Source organism: Prinia subflava, chromosome 3 (assembly GCF_021018805.1).
Source record: "Prinia subflava isolate CZ2003 ecotype Zambia chromosome 3, Cam_Psub_1.2, whole genome shotgun sequence".
Lineage (NCBI taxonomy): Eukaryota > Metazoa > Chordata > Aves > Passeriformes > Cisticolidae > Prinia > Prinia subflava.
In genome coordinates this window covers 72926227-72940393 of record NC_086249.1, presented here as the reverse complement: position 1 = coordinate 72940393, position 14167 = coordinate 72926227, and the positions used below count along the sequence as shown (strand labels likewise).

General features: G+C 39.3%; 1 protein-coding gene across 2 annotated transcripts in view; it reads right to left on the bottom strand.

Moving 5' to 3' along the window:
• Positions 1–6959: 6959 nt before the first annotated feature.
• Positions 6960–14167, bottom strand: part of DHRSX (dehydrogenase/reductase X-linked) — a 165086-nt gene continuing 157878 nt past the window's right edge. For both annotated transcript variants that reach the window (XM_063392439.1, XM_063392440.1), the window contains one exon: positions 6960–7744. In XM_063392439.1, coding sequence (XP_063248509.1) covers positions 7547–7744 — 198 coding nt within the window. In that variant the 3' untranslated portion in view covers positions 6960–7546. The remainder of the gene's footprint in view (positions 7745–14167) is intronic.

Sequence of the window (14167 nt, the reverse complement as noted above, 5' to 3'; positions counted from 1 at the left end):
CTATGCTGCCTTTTGAGCTTAGGAATTCAGAAAGGGGCGGGGGGTGGGGGGAAGGGGATAAGGGGATGGAAGAGTTAGGGCAAGACAAAAAAACCCCAAAAAACCCCAAAAAAACCCAACCCCCTCCCCCCCCAAAAAAACCCCACAAAAAACCTAAAAAAACCCAAAAAAAAAAAACCAACCAGAAAAGAAAAAAAAAAAATCTTTGTTCTCAGGCAGTTCAAGTGCATGGAGTCAACAAGACCTCATACAAGTCCAAGAGGAGTGATTGAGGTAGCTGGGATTGTTTAGCCTGGAGAAGAGGAGGCTCAGGGGTGAACTTATCACTCTCTAGAATCACCTGAAAGGAGGGGGAAGCCAGGCAGGGGTCAGCCTCTTCTGCCAGGGAACCAGAGATAGAACAAGAGGGCACAGCCTCAAGCTGTGCCAGGGGAGGGTTAGGTTGAACTGGAAACAAGTTCTTCACAGAAAGGGTGCTTAGATATTGGAACTGGCTGCTAGGGAAGGCGGTGCAGTCACTGTCCCTGGAGGTGTTTAAGAAAAGAGTGGACGTGGCACTCAGTGCTGTGTTCTAATTGACAGGGTGATGTTGGGTTATAGGTTGGACTCAATGATCTCAAAGGTCTTTTCCAACCTAATTGATTCTGTATTTCTATGATTCTACAATGTACAGGTACTGGACATTTACCTTAGGCTACTAGTCTGTTTTCCCTCTCGGGACAGGCAGAGGGATGGCGTCATGACTCATTTGCCACTCAAACAGCAGTCAGAAGAATTGTCCCATGGGAGTATTATACCCACTGACCACAGATGGAGCCTAACTCACAGCCTTAGACTTTTAGATGATTTTAAGTGAGATAAATACTACTCTCTCTTCTCAATACACCATATCAGTGGAATTTCTAGGTTGCACATTTTTAGAGTAATTTCTTTGAGACAGAGAGGGTTTTAATATATTAAAATAATATAGTAGAAGCATAAAACATCTTTCACTCCAGAGATAATGTTCTGAGACATTATCCAATTTCAATCATACAAGGTGTTTATAGCTACTTCTGCTATTTAGTTATGTGTCTTTGTGCAGTGATTCTGGGATGTCTCATTAACTTCAGCAGAGCTGTGCAATGTAAAGAGAAAAGTTCTGTGCAAATGTTTTACATTAACTTTCTTGAGCATGGTTTTACTTTCCTTGTAAAGAACTGACATTGCCTTCAATGAGATTTTCCCTGCAGGAAAAAAAAAAGAGCAGTATTTGGCCCTTAGCTATCCTGTGCATCTTAAAAGGAATTTATTTTTTTCCTTCAGTATTGTTAAAAAAGCCTCAGATACAGCACACATCTTCAATACATGCAGATCAATGTAGACTAAATAATCAGTTCCATAAACGTGGGCTAGCTGAAATAAATTTTGTCTCTAGTTTCCAAACAGGGAAGATAAGTGATATATTAAATTGATTTGCTTGTTTGCAAACGGTGATGTTACTTGAGCTAATTTTGAGAGTTCAGGCAATGCCAAGATAGAGAGGAAGGAGATGTTTGTTATTTGAAAAGGACAAAGCTGCTCACCATCTTAATGTGTCTTATATTCTGACTGTGAAGAGGTGACCAGGTTTGATAGCACTCAAAAAGTGCCATAGGCTCTTTGTTGGCTCTTTTTTAACTTCTTCTTTTCTGAGATTAGGAAATCTTGTACTTTAAGGTGATTGGTTTCAATCTACACAGTTTGTCTAAATAAATGAGTCGGTGCTATATTTTGGCTCTTCTTGATTGCCTGTGTGAAAGGAATTCTTGGCTAAGGTCAGTTTCCAAAGGGAGAGAAGCCAACAAGGTTTGATGGGCACAGTATGGAAGCCTGTCCATACTTTCCAATATGTATTTGGAAGCAGCACTCTTGGCCAGTGATCTGTTTTCTTCCTGTTACCTTCCTTCAGTGTTGCCATAGTAGATTGCCAAAGCACAGTACATTTTTTTAAAAAAAAGGAATAAAATTGCCTTCAAAGAATTCTTTGTGGCTTACCCATTTTTTCCTGGCTGATGCACAGTGTATGTTTTGCACTGACTTCCTCAGTTATTGCAGATGGGTCAATATACTCAGCCTTCACCCTCTTAAAATCATGGGAGTTGTCTTATCTCTGGCAGATTTCATGTCAGCTTCACTGGAATCTGTTTTTTGTCTTTCCATGGTGGCAGCTGAAGCAGAAACCATGTCATAGAACAAGCAAAGGCAGCCTAACACCAGAACTGAACAAGAGCTTGTATGTAGAAAATTTATTTATGATCAGCATTTAAATATCTGCCATGTATTGTTATATTTAGAGTTAACACTACTGTGCATCTGGAAGAGGCAGCAGCAAACCTGATGTTAAATAACAAAATCCTTTGTTTCTACAGTATCAATTCTCACTGTGTACTAAAGTAATTGACAGTTATGTAAAGAGTCAACTATGAAGTCTAAATATAAAATATCATTTTGGAAGTGTGGCCATGGCTCCATATCTAGCTCTTACAGTTAGTATTGAACTGGAAGCAAGAATGTGGCTCCTTTGTAATGTCCAAATAACTGTGTGTGTTCACACACATATTATAGGACTTTACAAATAGTTTCCCCATAGCTGACAAATAAAATAGCCAATTATTGAGGATTTTTTTTTCTAAGAACTTTAGAGCGCTTTTGTCAGAAAGTTATTTCCTGTACAACTTCATTGTTTAAATAACATTGCCTTATCAAATTCCCAGACAACTGCATTCATTCTCATAAGATCCATTCACTCCTGTAAGATCTATATTTATTTGAACTACCCTTCATAACAGGGGTCATCTTTCCTTGGTCCTTTTTTAGAGAATCTTTTTTTTTTTTTTTTTTACTTTAAAAATTGTAATCCTTTTTGAAGAGGAAAAAAAGTTTGTTTGACATGGATTCACTCTGCAACCAAAGGCAGTAGGTGCAGATCACCTTGGTACTTCATGGGTGCTTCTGTTTATCTCTGACTTGAACTGGACAATAGATTTTGTGTGCCTTTTTGTGCCAAGATAGAGGGACTTCGATTTCTGAACTAAATAATAGCCTGGGAGGAGTACTGGCAGGGAAATATCCATTTTAGAAGTTGTGAGCAATGGGTCACTCTCATGCTAATCAAAATTAGTGCTGCCATTGTGGACGTGAGGGAGAATGTAAGTACGACTTCACTGCCACTGACCTACTTTTCTTAGGAGCCTACCTGGCCTATTTGCCAGGTGTCATTTCAGAGGCACCTTTTAATTATCCTCAGATATCAGATGTACATGTTCTGATATGAAGTCACCCTCAGAGAGGATCTGCTTTCATGTTGGAAGGTTAATTTGTTTACCTTCAATTTACCATTACTGGAGTTTGTTTAGCCTTTCTTTGCAAGGTTAAAGAGGTCTCAGGTATTTTTTTCTATACCTGTGTACCTGATACAAAGCCAACTCTCAGCCAGGTATTCAGTGAAGTGAAATACAGCCTTGCTCAGGTCTCTGGAAATCCCATGACCTTACAATGTGAAATTAAATCAGCTCTAACCATTTATCTGTGCGAAAGTAAATCATTGTCATCTTTTTACATGTTTAATTTTTTTTTCTCTAGATAGATAAGAATTATTTTGGATTTTTGCAGCAGTATCACGAGTGATTATTCTCATTCACACTGGGAGTACTTTGTAACAATACTGGGGTTTGCTCCAGATAAGTTCATGTGCTTATATGACATTGCAAAGCTGACACAGTTTTCTGCTTTTAGCTCCTGAGATAACAGTTTTGCAGCTAGCTCAACCGTATTTTCATGAACTGCAATGCTCTGGAAATCCCTGGCTTTAGGATACTTTTTTTCCCCCTCACTTATCCACATCAGGATTCTTGGTTCTCACAAACTATGTTTTCAGTGTTTAAAACAGATTGGACAGAGACAGTTAATAAATTGGTTCAGATTACACTGGAAGTGTGACTAGCTGTCTTTACTGTTTGCTAATTCACTAATCCCTACACCACTTGAAACTGGTTGTGCAAATATTGTGGAGCTTTGAGAGAGTTAAAACTGACGGTAATCTCATCCCATCTAGTCTGAGTAATCCTGGACACGCTTTTAGCAGCAAGGATGTTCCATGGGAATGCTATGGCAACATCAAAATGTTGGCTGTCTAGCAGGCTTACTGCATCCTGTGCATGATCCGTGAATAAACAGAGGAATTTAGTTCCCGGAGTGTCAGTCTGGCACATTTCACAAGCACTACATTCACTTACCAAAAAAATGTCAGCCAGTCATACAGAGAAAGTGGTATAGTGACTGAGTGATAAATCTCTTGCTGCTAACCCTTGTAGATACTAACTCCAAAAAGCTAAAAATAGATCACACATGGCTTAATTCAGACAGGAAATATGCTCTCCCTCAATTTGTTTATTATTTTTGTTCCCAGACACTTTTTTTTTTTTTTTCAGTGCATCTTTTTCCTAGACTCTGGACACATGAGCACACGTACTTTCACTTAGATGTGATCTTCCTCTGAACCAAAGGCTGGAGATAAGGTCACTTGGAGTGAAGTACCAAGTTTGAGCTAAAAAGCCCAAAAGGGATATTAGTCCAGGGTTCAGTGCATAGGAACATGTTCCTATTGTTTCTAGTCTGCTGCAAATGAGAGCACAACACTGTGTTTGCACTTGGTTCTGTCATGCAGTGATTTCCACCTTCTCAAAATGCATATAAGCTTTACGCCTACCTATGAGTCTCTTTTCTGTGTATGTTGAAAAAAGGAAATGTGAGGACAAGGAACAGTGTGGCCAGCAGGAGCAGGGAGGTCATTCTTCCCCTGTACTTGGCACTGGTGAGGCCTCACCACGAGTGCTGTGTCCAGCTCTCGCCCCTCAGTTTAGGAAGGACATTGAGTGCTGTGTCCAGCTCTGGCCCCTCAGTTCAGGAAGGACATTGAGTGCTGTGTCCAGCTCTGGCCCCTCAGTTCAGGAAGGACATTGAGTGCTGTGTCCAGCTCTGGCCCCTCAGTTTAGGAAGGACATTGAGTGCTGTGTCCAGCTCTGACCCCTCAGTTTAGGAAGGACATTGAGTGCTGTGTCCAGCTCTGACCCCTCAGTTTAGGAAGGACACTGAGACGCTTGAGCGCATCCGGAGGAGGCAACGAGACTGGAGAGGGGCTGGGAACACAAACCCTGTGAGGAACAACTGAGGGAGCTGGGGGTGTTTAGCCTGGAGGAAAGGAGGTTCAGAGGTGACCTTATCACTGTCTACAACTCCCTGAAAGGTGGCTGTGGTCAGGTGGGGGTTGCTCTCTTTCTCCAGACAGCAGCTGACAGAATGAGAGGACACAGTCTTCAGCTGCGCCAAGGGAAACCTAGGTTGGATATTCGGAAAAAGTTTCTTATAGAAAGGGTGATAAAGTACTGGAATGGTCTGTCTGGGGAGGTGGTGGAGTCACCATCCTTGGATGTGTTTAAAGAAAGATTGGATGTGGCACTCAGTGCCATGGTTTAGTTGAGGTGTTAGGGCATGGGTTGGACTTGATGATCTTGAAGGTCTCCTCTAGCCTAGTCATTCTCTGACTATATTTGTGAATACATTTATAGGATTATGTGGCCGTTTTAAATGGCCCCTAAAATCAAAAAGATGGGAGTAGGGTAGACTTACTCCATTAACAATAAGGTCTCAAGCTCCCTAGACACAGATCTCATGCTTGGAAAGACTCACTGAGAAGAGATCAAAGAATGCTTTGGATCAGAATGGTCCAAACCACAGAATGGTTTGGATCAGAATGGACCTTAAAGACCATCTGTTTCCAATTCCCCTGCCATGGGCAGGGACATCTTCCACTAGACAAAGCTTCATCCAACCTGATCTTGAATACTTCCAGGGATGGGACATCCACAGATAGTGTGGGCAACTTGTTCCAGCGCTTCACCACTCTGACAGGGAGGTATTTCTTCCTATGTCTAATCTAAATCTTCTTCAGTTTGGAGCTGTTACCACTCATTCTATCACTACACTGCCCAAGCCCATCCCCATCTTTCCTGTATGCCCCTATAAGTACCCTAGGGCTGCTGTAAGGTTTGCCCAGACACTTCCAGATGTTTTTGTGAGACTTACAATCTTGACTGAAACTGTCCAGGGAAGTTTCTTTGCAAATTATTCTCAAGGTTTACCACCATTTCCATTAAAATATTTCTATCTTCAATCCAGTTATTTATCTTCTAGTTATTTGAGCTTGTATAAAATCAGGCTATCTTTATACCGCCCAATGTCTGTTTTAATTTTTACTCCGTGAATGTGAACATCATTCTTAAGATTCTCTTTGGTAGACATAGGTAGAGTTTCCTGAAATGTGCACAACTGAAGTGTGTTCAAAACTGAGCATTTGAACCGACTGCTATCCCACTGAGGGGGAAAACCCTAGTGTTTGCTGAAAATAGTTTCATAAAATAGATCAGCTCCACACTCAAAGACAGTAAAATAAAATTAAAACAGCTGCTAGCACATTTCAGGACAGATATACACAACTAAAGGGAAAATACCCTGTTGCTCCTATTTAAGTCAGTGGAGTAGGCAGGGGCACTCTTAAAAATGGCAAAAACACAGTTTAGGGAGGATGCATTGTACATCTCCAGAAAGAGGAAAAAGTGGGCTAGCATTAATTGCTGTCTCTTCCAAACCACAAACTCTAGTTCTGAAATTAATATGAACTAGGATCACAATCAACAAAAGGAGGTGATTCTTCATGCAACAGTACATGAGTGACTCTCCTTGTAAAAGAAAATGAATGAAACTGCAGATGTGACATTACAGTGGTGCAGGAGAAAAGGGGACAAGTAATCTTAGTCCACTGACAAGACAATAGGCTGATTGCATCCTCTACTAAAGCCATTGTTGCCATTATGATGTTTGATTCTTTCTTCACCTTTATAGGAGAGATGAACTTAAGCTGGAAACAAGGGAATTCAGTATCCTGTTTGAAGAAGACCTTATTTATTTACATTTTCTTGTTGTTCTGACCTTCAGTTAATACCTCTGGATAAAAGCTGACATATAAAACTAACCTTAAGACAGAAACAACATCATGAACATGAATGCCAAATTTCTGCATTAGAACAAGCTGATGAAAGTGTCTTAAAGATTAATGAAGCTTAAGGAAATGAAGCTGCAACTTTTAAAACTGATTTGAAAGAGTAACTTATATGTACAAAGGTGGTTTAAGTTCAAAACCTCCCCCCACAACATACTCAAGCATTAATTTTGTTGAACAAAACAATGAAAACTCATCTCTGCACATGTTTAAAGATTGTATTTTAATCACGGACTGAAACAGAATGATTTACAAAACTGATGGTTAGATTTAAAACCAACCACTACACCTTTCTGTGGGAATATTTCCCCCATACCCTAGCAGATTAGGGATTCAAGTGAAGAACAGAGCTGTTCACGTTTGCCTTTGGAATTGAACAGTGATTGCCAGGATGATGACTCATGCTGCAAGGATTCACCTAAGATGCCTTTCAATGCATTTCATTTACCCAGCTGAAAGCGGCTTCTTCTAGGGAAGCCTGCTGGCTTCATCAGAAATCCCAACCATCTTGCAGCTTTCTGTCCAGAGCCTTCTCTGCAGCTCCTCATCATATGCTAGGTCAGCCGACTTTGTCCTTTCCTCATTGTACAGGTAGCAGCCACCAGCTCCTTCCATCTCGGGTGATACTGCTGCATAGATGGTTGTAGATGCTCCCTCCTCTGGGGTCTGCAGAAACAAAAAAAAAAACAAATTCAAGTGAGGCAGGTACAGCAGAAGAATCGTATTACCACCATAGGGCCTTATCAGTGGCAAACATCTTCCCTAATTTTACTTTACACTTCTGGTCCTTATGCAAACCCAAAGCTTGTAAGAATAAGAAAGCCACTTATTCAACTGGCAGAGTCCATTTCTTCAACAGTGCTATTTTAAGACAGCTTCAAGCCAGAATAGATATATGGAAAACTCCAGTCTATGTTTTCAAAGGTTAGTCAGATGGAGCATACAAAATAATTCATTTAGCTTTCACAGTTAGAGCTAATAAACCCAAAAGCAAGCACAAATATTAAAATCTTAGTTTAATTATTCATTTTGCAAGGATGAAAGGGTCTGTGCTCTGCCTTAAGAAGATGAAGGGTATGTTGTACATGCAATGGGTTCATTGTAACAACAATGTGACATGAGCAAAGGATCATGGAAACCATGACAGCAAATTAAAATTCTGCAGTTCAGTCCAAGCAGGCAGGTAAATTGAGGGAACCACATTTTAGACACAGTATAGTTATCAGGGTTCTGCTCCATCATAAAGCAAAACAGTGAACGATCTATAATGTCTGATATACCATGAGTATTAAATGAAAATTAATAAGTGAATAGCTTAGAGTGATAACTCCTTTCATCCTGAGTATATGCAAAAATTTTACATTCTGCATTCAGAAGGATCACACAGCTACCACTGAAATTATTTCCATGGCATTTTTATTCAAATTAAAGGACATATTTAAAACACAATGTTTGATATGTTTTGCCTTTATCAATAATATAATTATGATCAGTGCCTGCTAGATAATAATGTACCATTTTGCACTCCTTGCAGTCATTATGTGAGGCATTAACAGTACTGATGCTGCTCAGAGCTTTGTCTGCAGCACCTGACAGGATGTCTTTTCCTGAAGAACTCACTTGATGACTGAGACAGTAGTGAATAGGTTACTCAGTGCCTTATAAAACTAATAAATCTAAGTAACTGGAAGTTTTTGTTAAGATTGTGGTTTTTTTAGAAAATGATTGTACTATGATATTCTGTCTAAAATGACTTAAAAATGCTCATTTACCTTGGTTCAGTACTTTACTACTACTTCACCCTTCTTCATCCTAAGGAAAATAGTGCTATTCATACTTACTACATTATATAAATAACATAAAGGGCTTGCACAGTTCTTTTCTCACAGAGTGGTTAATATAATGATCAGCTATGAACAGCAGTATAAAATATCTTGATATTGTAAAGTAGAAGAACAATGATGAATACAAGCATTCATATTTTATACAACTTATTTTGGATGACAGAGAAAAAAAACAGAAGTTTTTTTTACATATTCATGTGATCTACTTAAAAAAAAATAGTGACACAGATAAACAATTGCTTCATGTGATGGTTCACTGGACTTTATGTTCCTGAGTTTAACAGCTCTCCAGCACAAACAGGCATAAATGTCAATATCATGACTCCCATATCTTAATGACAACAGCTCAACACTAAAATGCTTTAGTAAAATTGTCTGTAGGTGGAATTTGTGTGATTATGTTCTTATGAGCAGGGCTCTCTACAGCCTCAGAGTCTGGTCTGTATGGATACTGTTACAGCATCAGAAATACCACCCTGCCTCTGCTGATTCAATGGTAAGGTTCTCCTGGGATATGCAGAATTTTTCAAGATTTTTACTTTTGATGATATGCCAGTTAAGTTCCCCAGAGGAGATCCATACCAAGAGCATGGTCAAACACTGGAGCTGCTTTCCTAGAGAGGTGGTTGGTGTCCCAAGCCTGTCAGTGGCATTTGAACAATGCCTTCAAGGTTGTGCTTTATCATGTCATCAGTCATGAATTGGTCACTGCTGCTGTAGGTTCCTTTCAACTGAAACAGTCTATTCTATTCTCTGCTTCTCAAAAGAATATAAAATATTTTAAATAAAGGTTATGCATTAGTTGAGAGTCCTTATACACCCACACTGTCACTTATAAGCACAATAGCAATGAACATCCATTAAAGTCAACTTGTGTAACTTTTCATATGATTTACTTTGCTCTTCCCATCCACCATATGTAATATACTGAGTTGAAAGTTCTGTGCAAAACTCTTATTTAGCTTCTACCACCTGTTGCTAGGAGCAATTATTTAAACATACAAGGAAATAACCCAGCTACACTATATTTTGGAATTAGCCATCACATGAAGTGTTCAAGGCCAGATTGGATGAAGCTCTGAGTAGCCTGGTCCAGTGGAAGATCTCTCGTCCCATGGCAGGGGGGGTTGGAACTAGATAGTCTTTAAAGTGTCTTTCAACCCAAGCCATTCTAGGATTCTAGATATTATGAAAATGTGATAAGGAAAACAAATTTTTCAGTGCAACAGAGAGTGAGTTGCTTGTGTATGACTAATGAATTTTCTTGTTCCATCTTCTGAGTGCTTTAATTAATGATGAAAGTTTTAATTTTCCCTTCCCTTATAATCTCTTCATTGTTTTGGCACATTTTCTGTTTCAATGAAAGTAAAAATGAAACCCTGCACCAGGAGTGCCTTGACCTTCCTGCTGGATGATTGACTTATTTGTTTTGAGAGGCTGGAAGTAAAGCAAATGTTGCAATTCCTTCTCTGGATCATGTTCATGCCTACTATGGTAGCAATTACACATGCACACACACAGCCGAGACTCTTTCTGGGAAAGTGTTGGGCCTACTACACACTCAAAAATTAACTGCAGCAAACAAAACAACACAGACACATGCAGAAATCCTGTCTGTGCACAGTGCCTGGGGACCTCTTGGGAAGGATGAAGCTGGCAACAGGCAGCAACCAGTGGAGCAATTAATGTGTATCTGGACAAGGAGCAGGATGAATTGTTCCAGCAGTGGCAGACTCACTCCTGGTTGCCAACTTTCCTTTGAAGAGCTTTCCCATAGTTTTTCTTTGACCACATGATAGGCCATCAAAAGATGTGGAGGAACCACAAAGGCTTTGGAAACGAAAACAGCCATAAACAGGAGACTACTGTGAGAGCAACACATTTGACCCACCCTTTGATGCCAGTGGCTTTCAAGGAAGAGAGCACCCAATAAAGGACTAGAGAAATCACCATCCTGTAGACAAATATAAATTTATATTAACGTATTGATGTTTCTCATGATACTCTACACAAACATACAATGAAAAAACCCAACTACACTATATTAAGGAATTAGCCACCCCTGGAAGTGTTCAAGGCAGGTTGGATGAAGCTCTGAGTAGCCTGGTCTAGTGAAAAATGTCTCTTTCCACAGCAAGGGGTTGGAACTAGACTGACTTTAAAGTCTCTTCCATGGAGTATTATACCAAGAATTCCAGGTAGACAGGAAATAATAAGAAGTATAATTCAAATCACACAGGAGCATTCTCTACACATTGCCAGTGCAAAAAAAGCGTTAATAAAAAGTAAAACAATAATATTCATATATACAGAATCAGTAGTGTTTTGTTTATTGATTGACTGAACTTGTCCTAAGAGAAGAGAGGCCTATAAATTGCACAATGATTCTTCACTTTTTAATTCCTAGCTTATTGTTGCTGAATTTTTTTTTAAAATTGGATTTTTGTTTACAAACTATTATTAGTATCCAAGGAACGGTAATTAATGCCTTTGTAATATACAAGTAAAATTGATTTCTGCTTAACTTCTTCCTAATGAAATTCTGAACCCTTTGCTTGCTATAGTATTGATCAAAGCTTTTACTTTCTTTTTCAACTAACTACACGTTTTTCTTCAATATTAAATAAAGATCTGATTGAAAGTACTCATCTTTGCTCATTAGATGTATAAGTTGTGGAAGAAAAGATAAAAAGTGACCAGCTTATTTAAGCAAAATATAGCCAGTATACATAAAACAACATTATTTTGGCACGATCTATTCTCAAAGAAAAAGCCTTTTTATTCCATTTCTTTTTCTCAAATATTCATCAATTATAACTCATCAACAAATAAATGGAATGTTTTGTTCTAGAAAAACTGGGGCAAGTGCTAAGAGGGTTTGTATTTTAGTATTGCATTTTTAGGACTTGGTAGTTCATGCATTTTGATTAATGCAATTTTAAGGGGCATATAACTTTGTCCATACTAGGTGCTAATTCTTGCAAAATATGTTAGCTGACAACAATCAGTTCCTACAACCATGTTGCCATGAAATGTGACCTCTTTTCCATTTGTCTAAAACAGGAGTAACAGCTTAGCTCTAGAAATTATGTGTCTGCATCAGTTATACATGATGGCTTTGTGGTGCTTTCCATGGCAATCCCTGTACTCATCCACTTACACCTTCACCTGAATTCATAGATCAGAGTCCTGAGTAGACAGTGTGTTATGTCCATCAGAAAACTGGACAGGAAAAAAAATTAATAAACTCCTATTATTTCTTCTCTGAAATCCCTTCCTTTTCTCAGTGCCACTTGCAGCAACTATCAGCAAACAGTGACAACTGTTCTATGTGTCTCAAACACTGTGACAGTTAGCTTGAATGGACAGCACGCATGTGCTTCTATTTGTACTGGCTAAAAGAGTTTGCCATATGATTGAAGGAACAGCAGTGATACAAACAATAGTCTCAGGGAACTTATTACTTTGAAAAAGCTTCTGCTCATCTCACTCAATCAGAAAATTGTACTTGATTTGTATATCATGAATTCAGGATTCTGCCACCTCAAGAGATGATAGGAGAGAAGTTTAGGCACAGAGAACAGAGAACAGCTGGCAGAATCACTCACTGACATCACAGTTGAGTTTTGAGAGACATGAGCAAGGGGTCAAACGGAGAGATGTTCACACAGGACTGCCTGGTAAGCTGGAAGATCACTTAATGCTAGAAAAAACATGCTAATAACTTTATCCCTATAATTTGTGCTGCAAAATACATGAAGTATTGATGGAATAACCCTCATCAGCAACATTAGGTAGACCCTCATCAAAAGTGGGCTTATAACCCCGCTCCTAGCTCATGTGCCATTCATTAAATCATACACTCTTCAGTTCAGGTGGGAAATCTACTCATGAGCTGATGAGTTAAATAAGCTTGCTGATGCTTTTTGGTTTGGTTTTATTTTTGCCACAGATATTCAGGGTGTTTGCTCTGTGGCTTTGCTTTTTCAAATGAGTGAGTTCCATCGGGCTGTTCCTGCAGTGGGTAACAAATTCCCTGGTTCCAGCCAGGAAAAGGCAGAAAGCGCTGAACAGGCCATCTTCTGAGCATCAGTACTCAGCCACTTTTGACTGTGTTCCTTCACCTTTCTCAATGATAGTTATTTTGGTAATATTTTTAAATGCTGGTATATTACTGACTTCTGTACTGAAAATCTTTGTATATGCAGTTTTCCTCTTTTTCTGTCTTCCTTCAGGAAAGACAATGATCATTTGTGATACCTCAGCAGTATATGCATATACATTATAGGGACTAGCAAAAACAAAGAGAACATGAAATTACTGTTAATTGGTACAGCTAAGTCTTTCATCTTCTTGGTGGCAGCTGGTGGAGGGGTGACACCCAGTCACCCTCAATGCACTGCTTGACTCTCAAGAACAAAGGCAAACACAGAACATGAAATAGTTTGAAATATTTCAGAAACAGAATCACTGGGATTGTGTTCCCATGAATATTAAAGCAAACAAGTTTGTGAGAAGCAAATTACCTGTGTTCTAGGGTGCACTGATTACTATGATCTGTGAACCACTGAATCATTTCAAAGCCAGAGGTCTTGGGAAGGCACCAGGTTACTTTCTGGTGCAAGAGTCCAAGGTGAAATAACAACAGCTGCTGCAGAGCCATAGCCTCCAGGTGAAGACAAGGGGACTACGCGTGTTCGGTGTGCATTGTGTAACTTGCACTGTCTAGACCTCCTAATGTGATTGTTGCTTTGAAAATTCCAGACAAAAAGTGCAATACTGAGTATGAAAACAAAGGCTAGAAAGGAAACCATGATGCAGGTGTATGGACGTGTTCAGCCACCACTGATCAATAAGGCTGCAGCAGCTGACTTTATGTCCTGGTGAGACCTGTGGCCAGGACCAACCGTCAGGACCCCAGGAAGACAAAGCTGCCGGAGAAATGTGGCAGCACAGCTTTTCAGCAATCTCTGCCTTCACTCAAAAGCCCTGGTTTCCATCTGCACTCTCTCTTTCCTTCTATTCTTTCATACGTAGCTTGCTATTATGCTATTTCTATCCAATTTCCACCTTGATAATAGACTAGAAAGAGATATTTTATTTAATATAGTTCTCCCTAGGTACCCAGCCAGCACCACCAAATAAATTTCTCCTCAATCCTCAACTCGTGGCAATAAGAATTCTTTAATAAATTCACTCCATAATAAAATTCTTCAGATTTTGTCTTTGAAAGAAATAGCGGAAA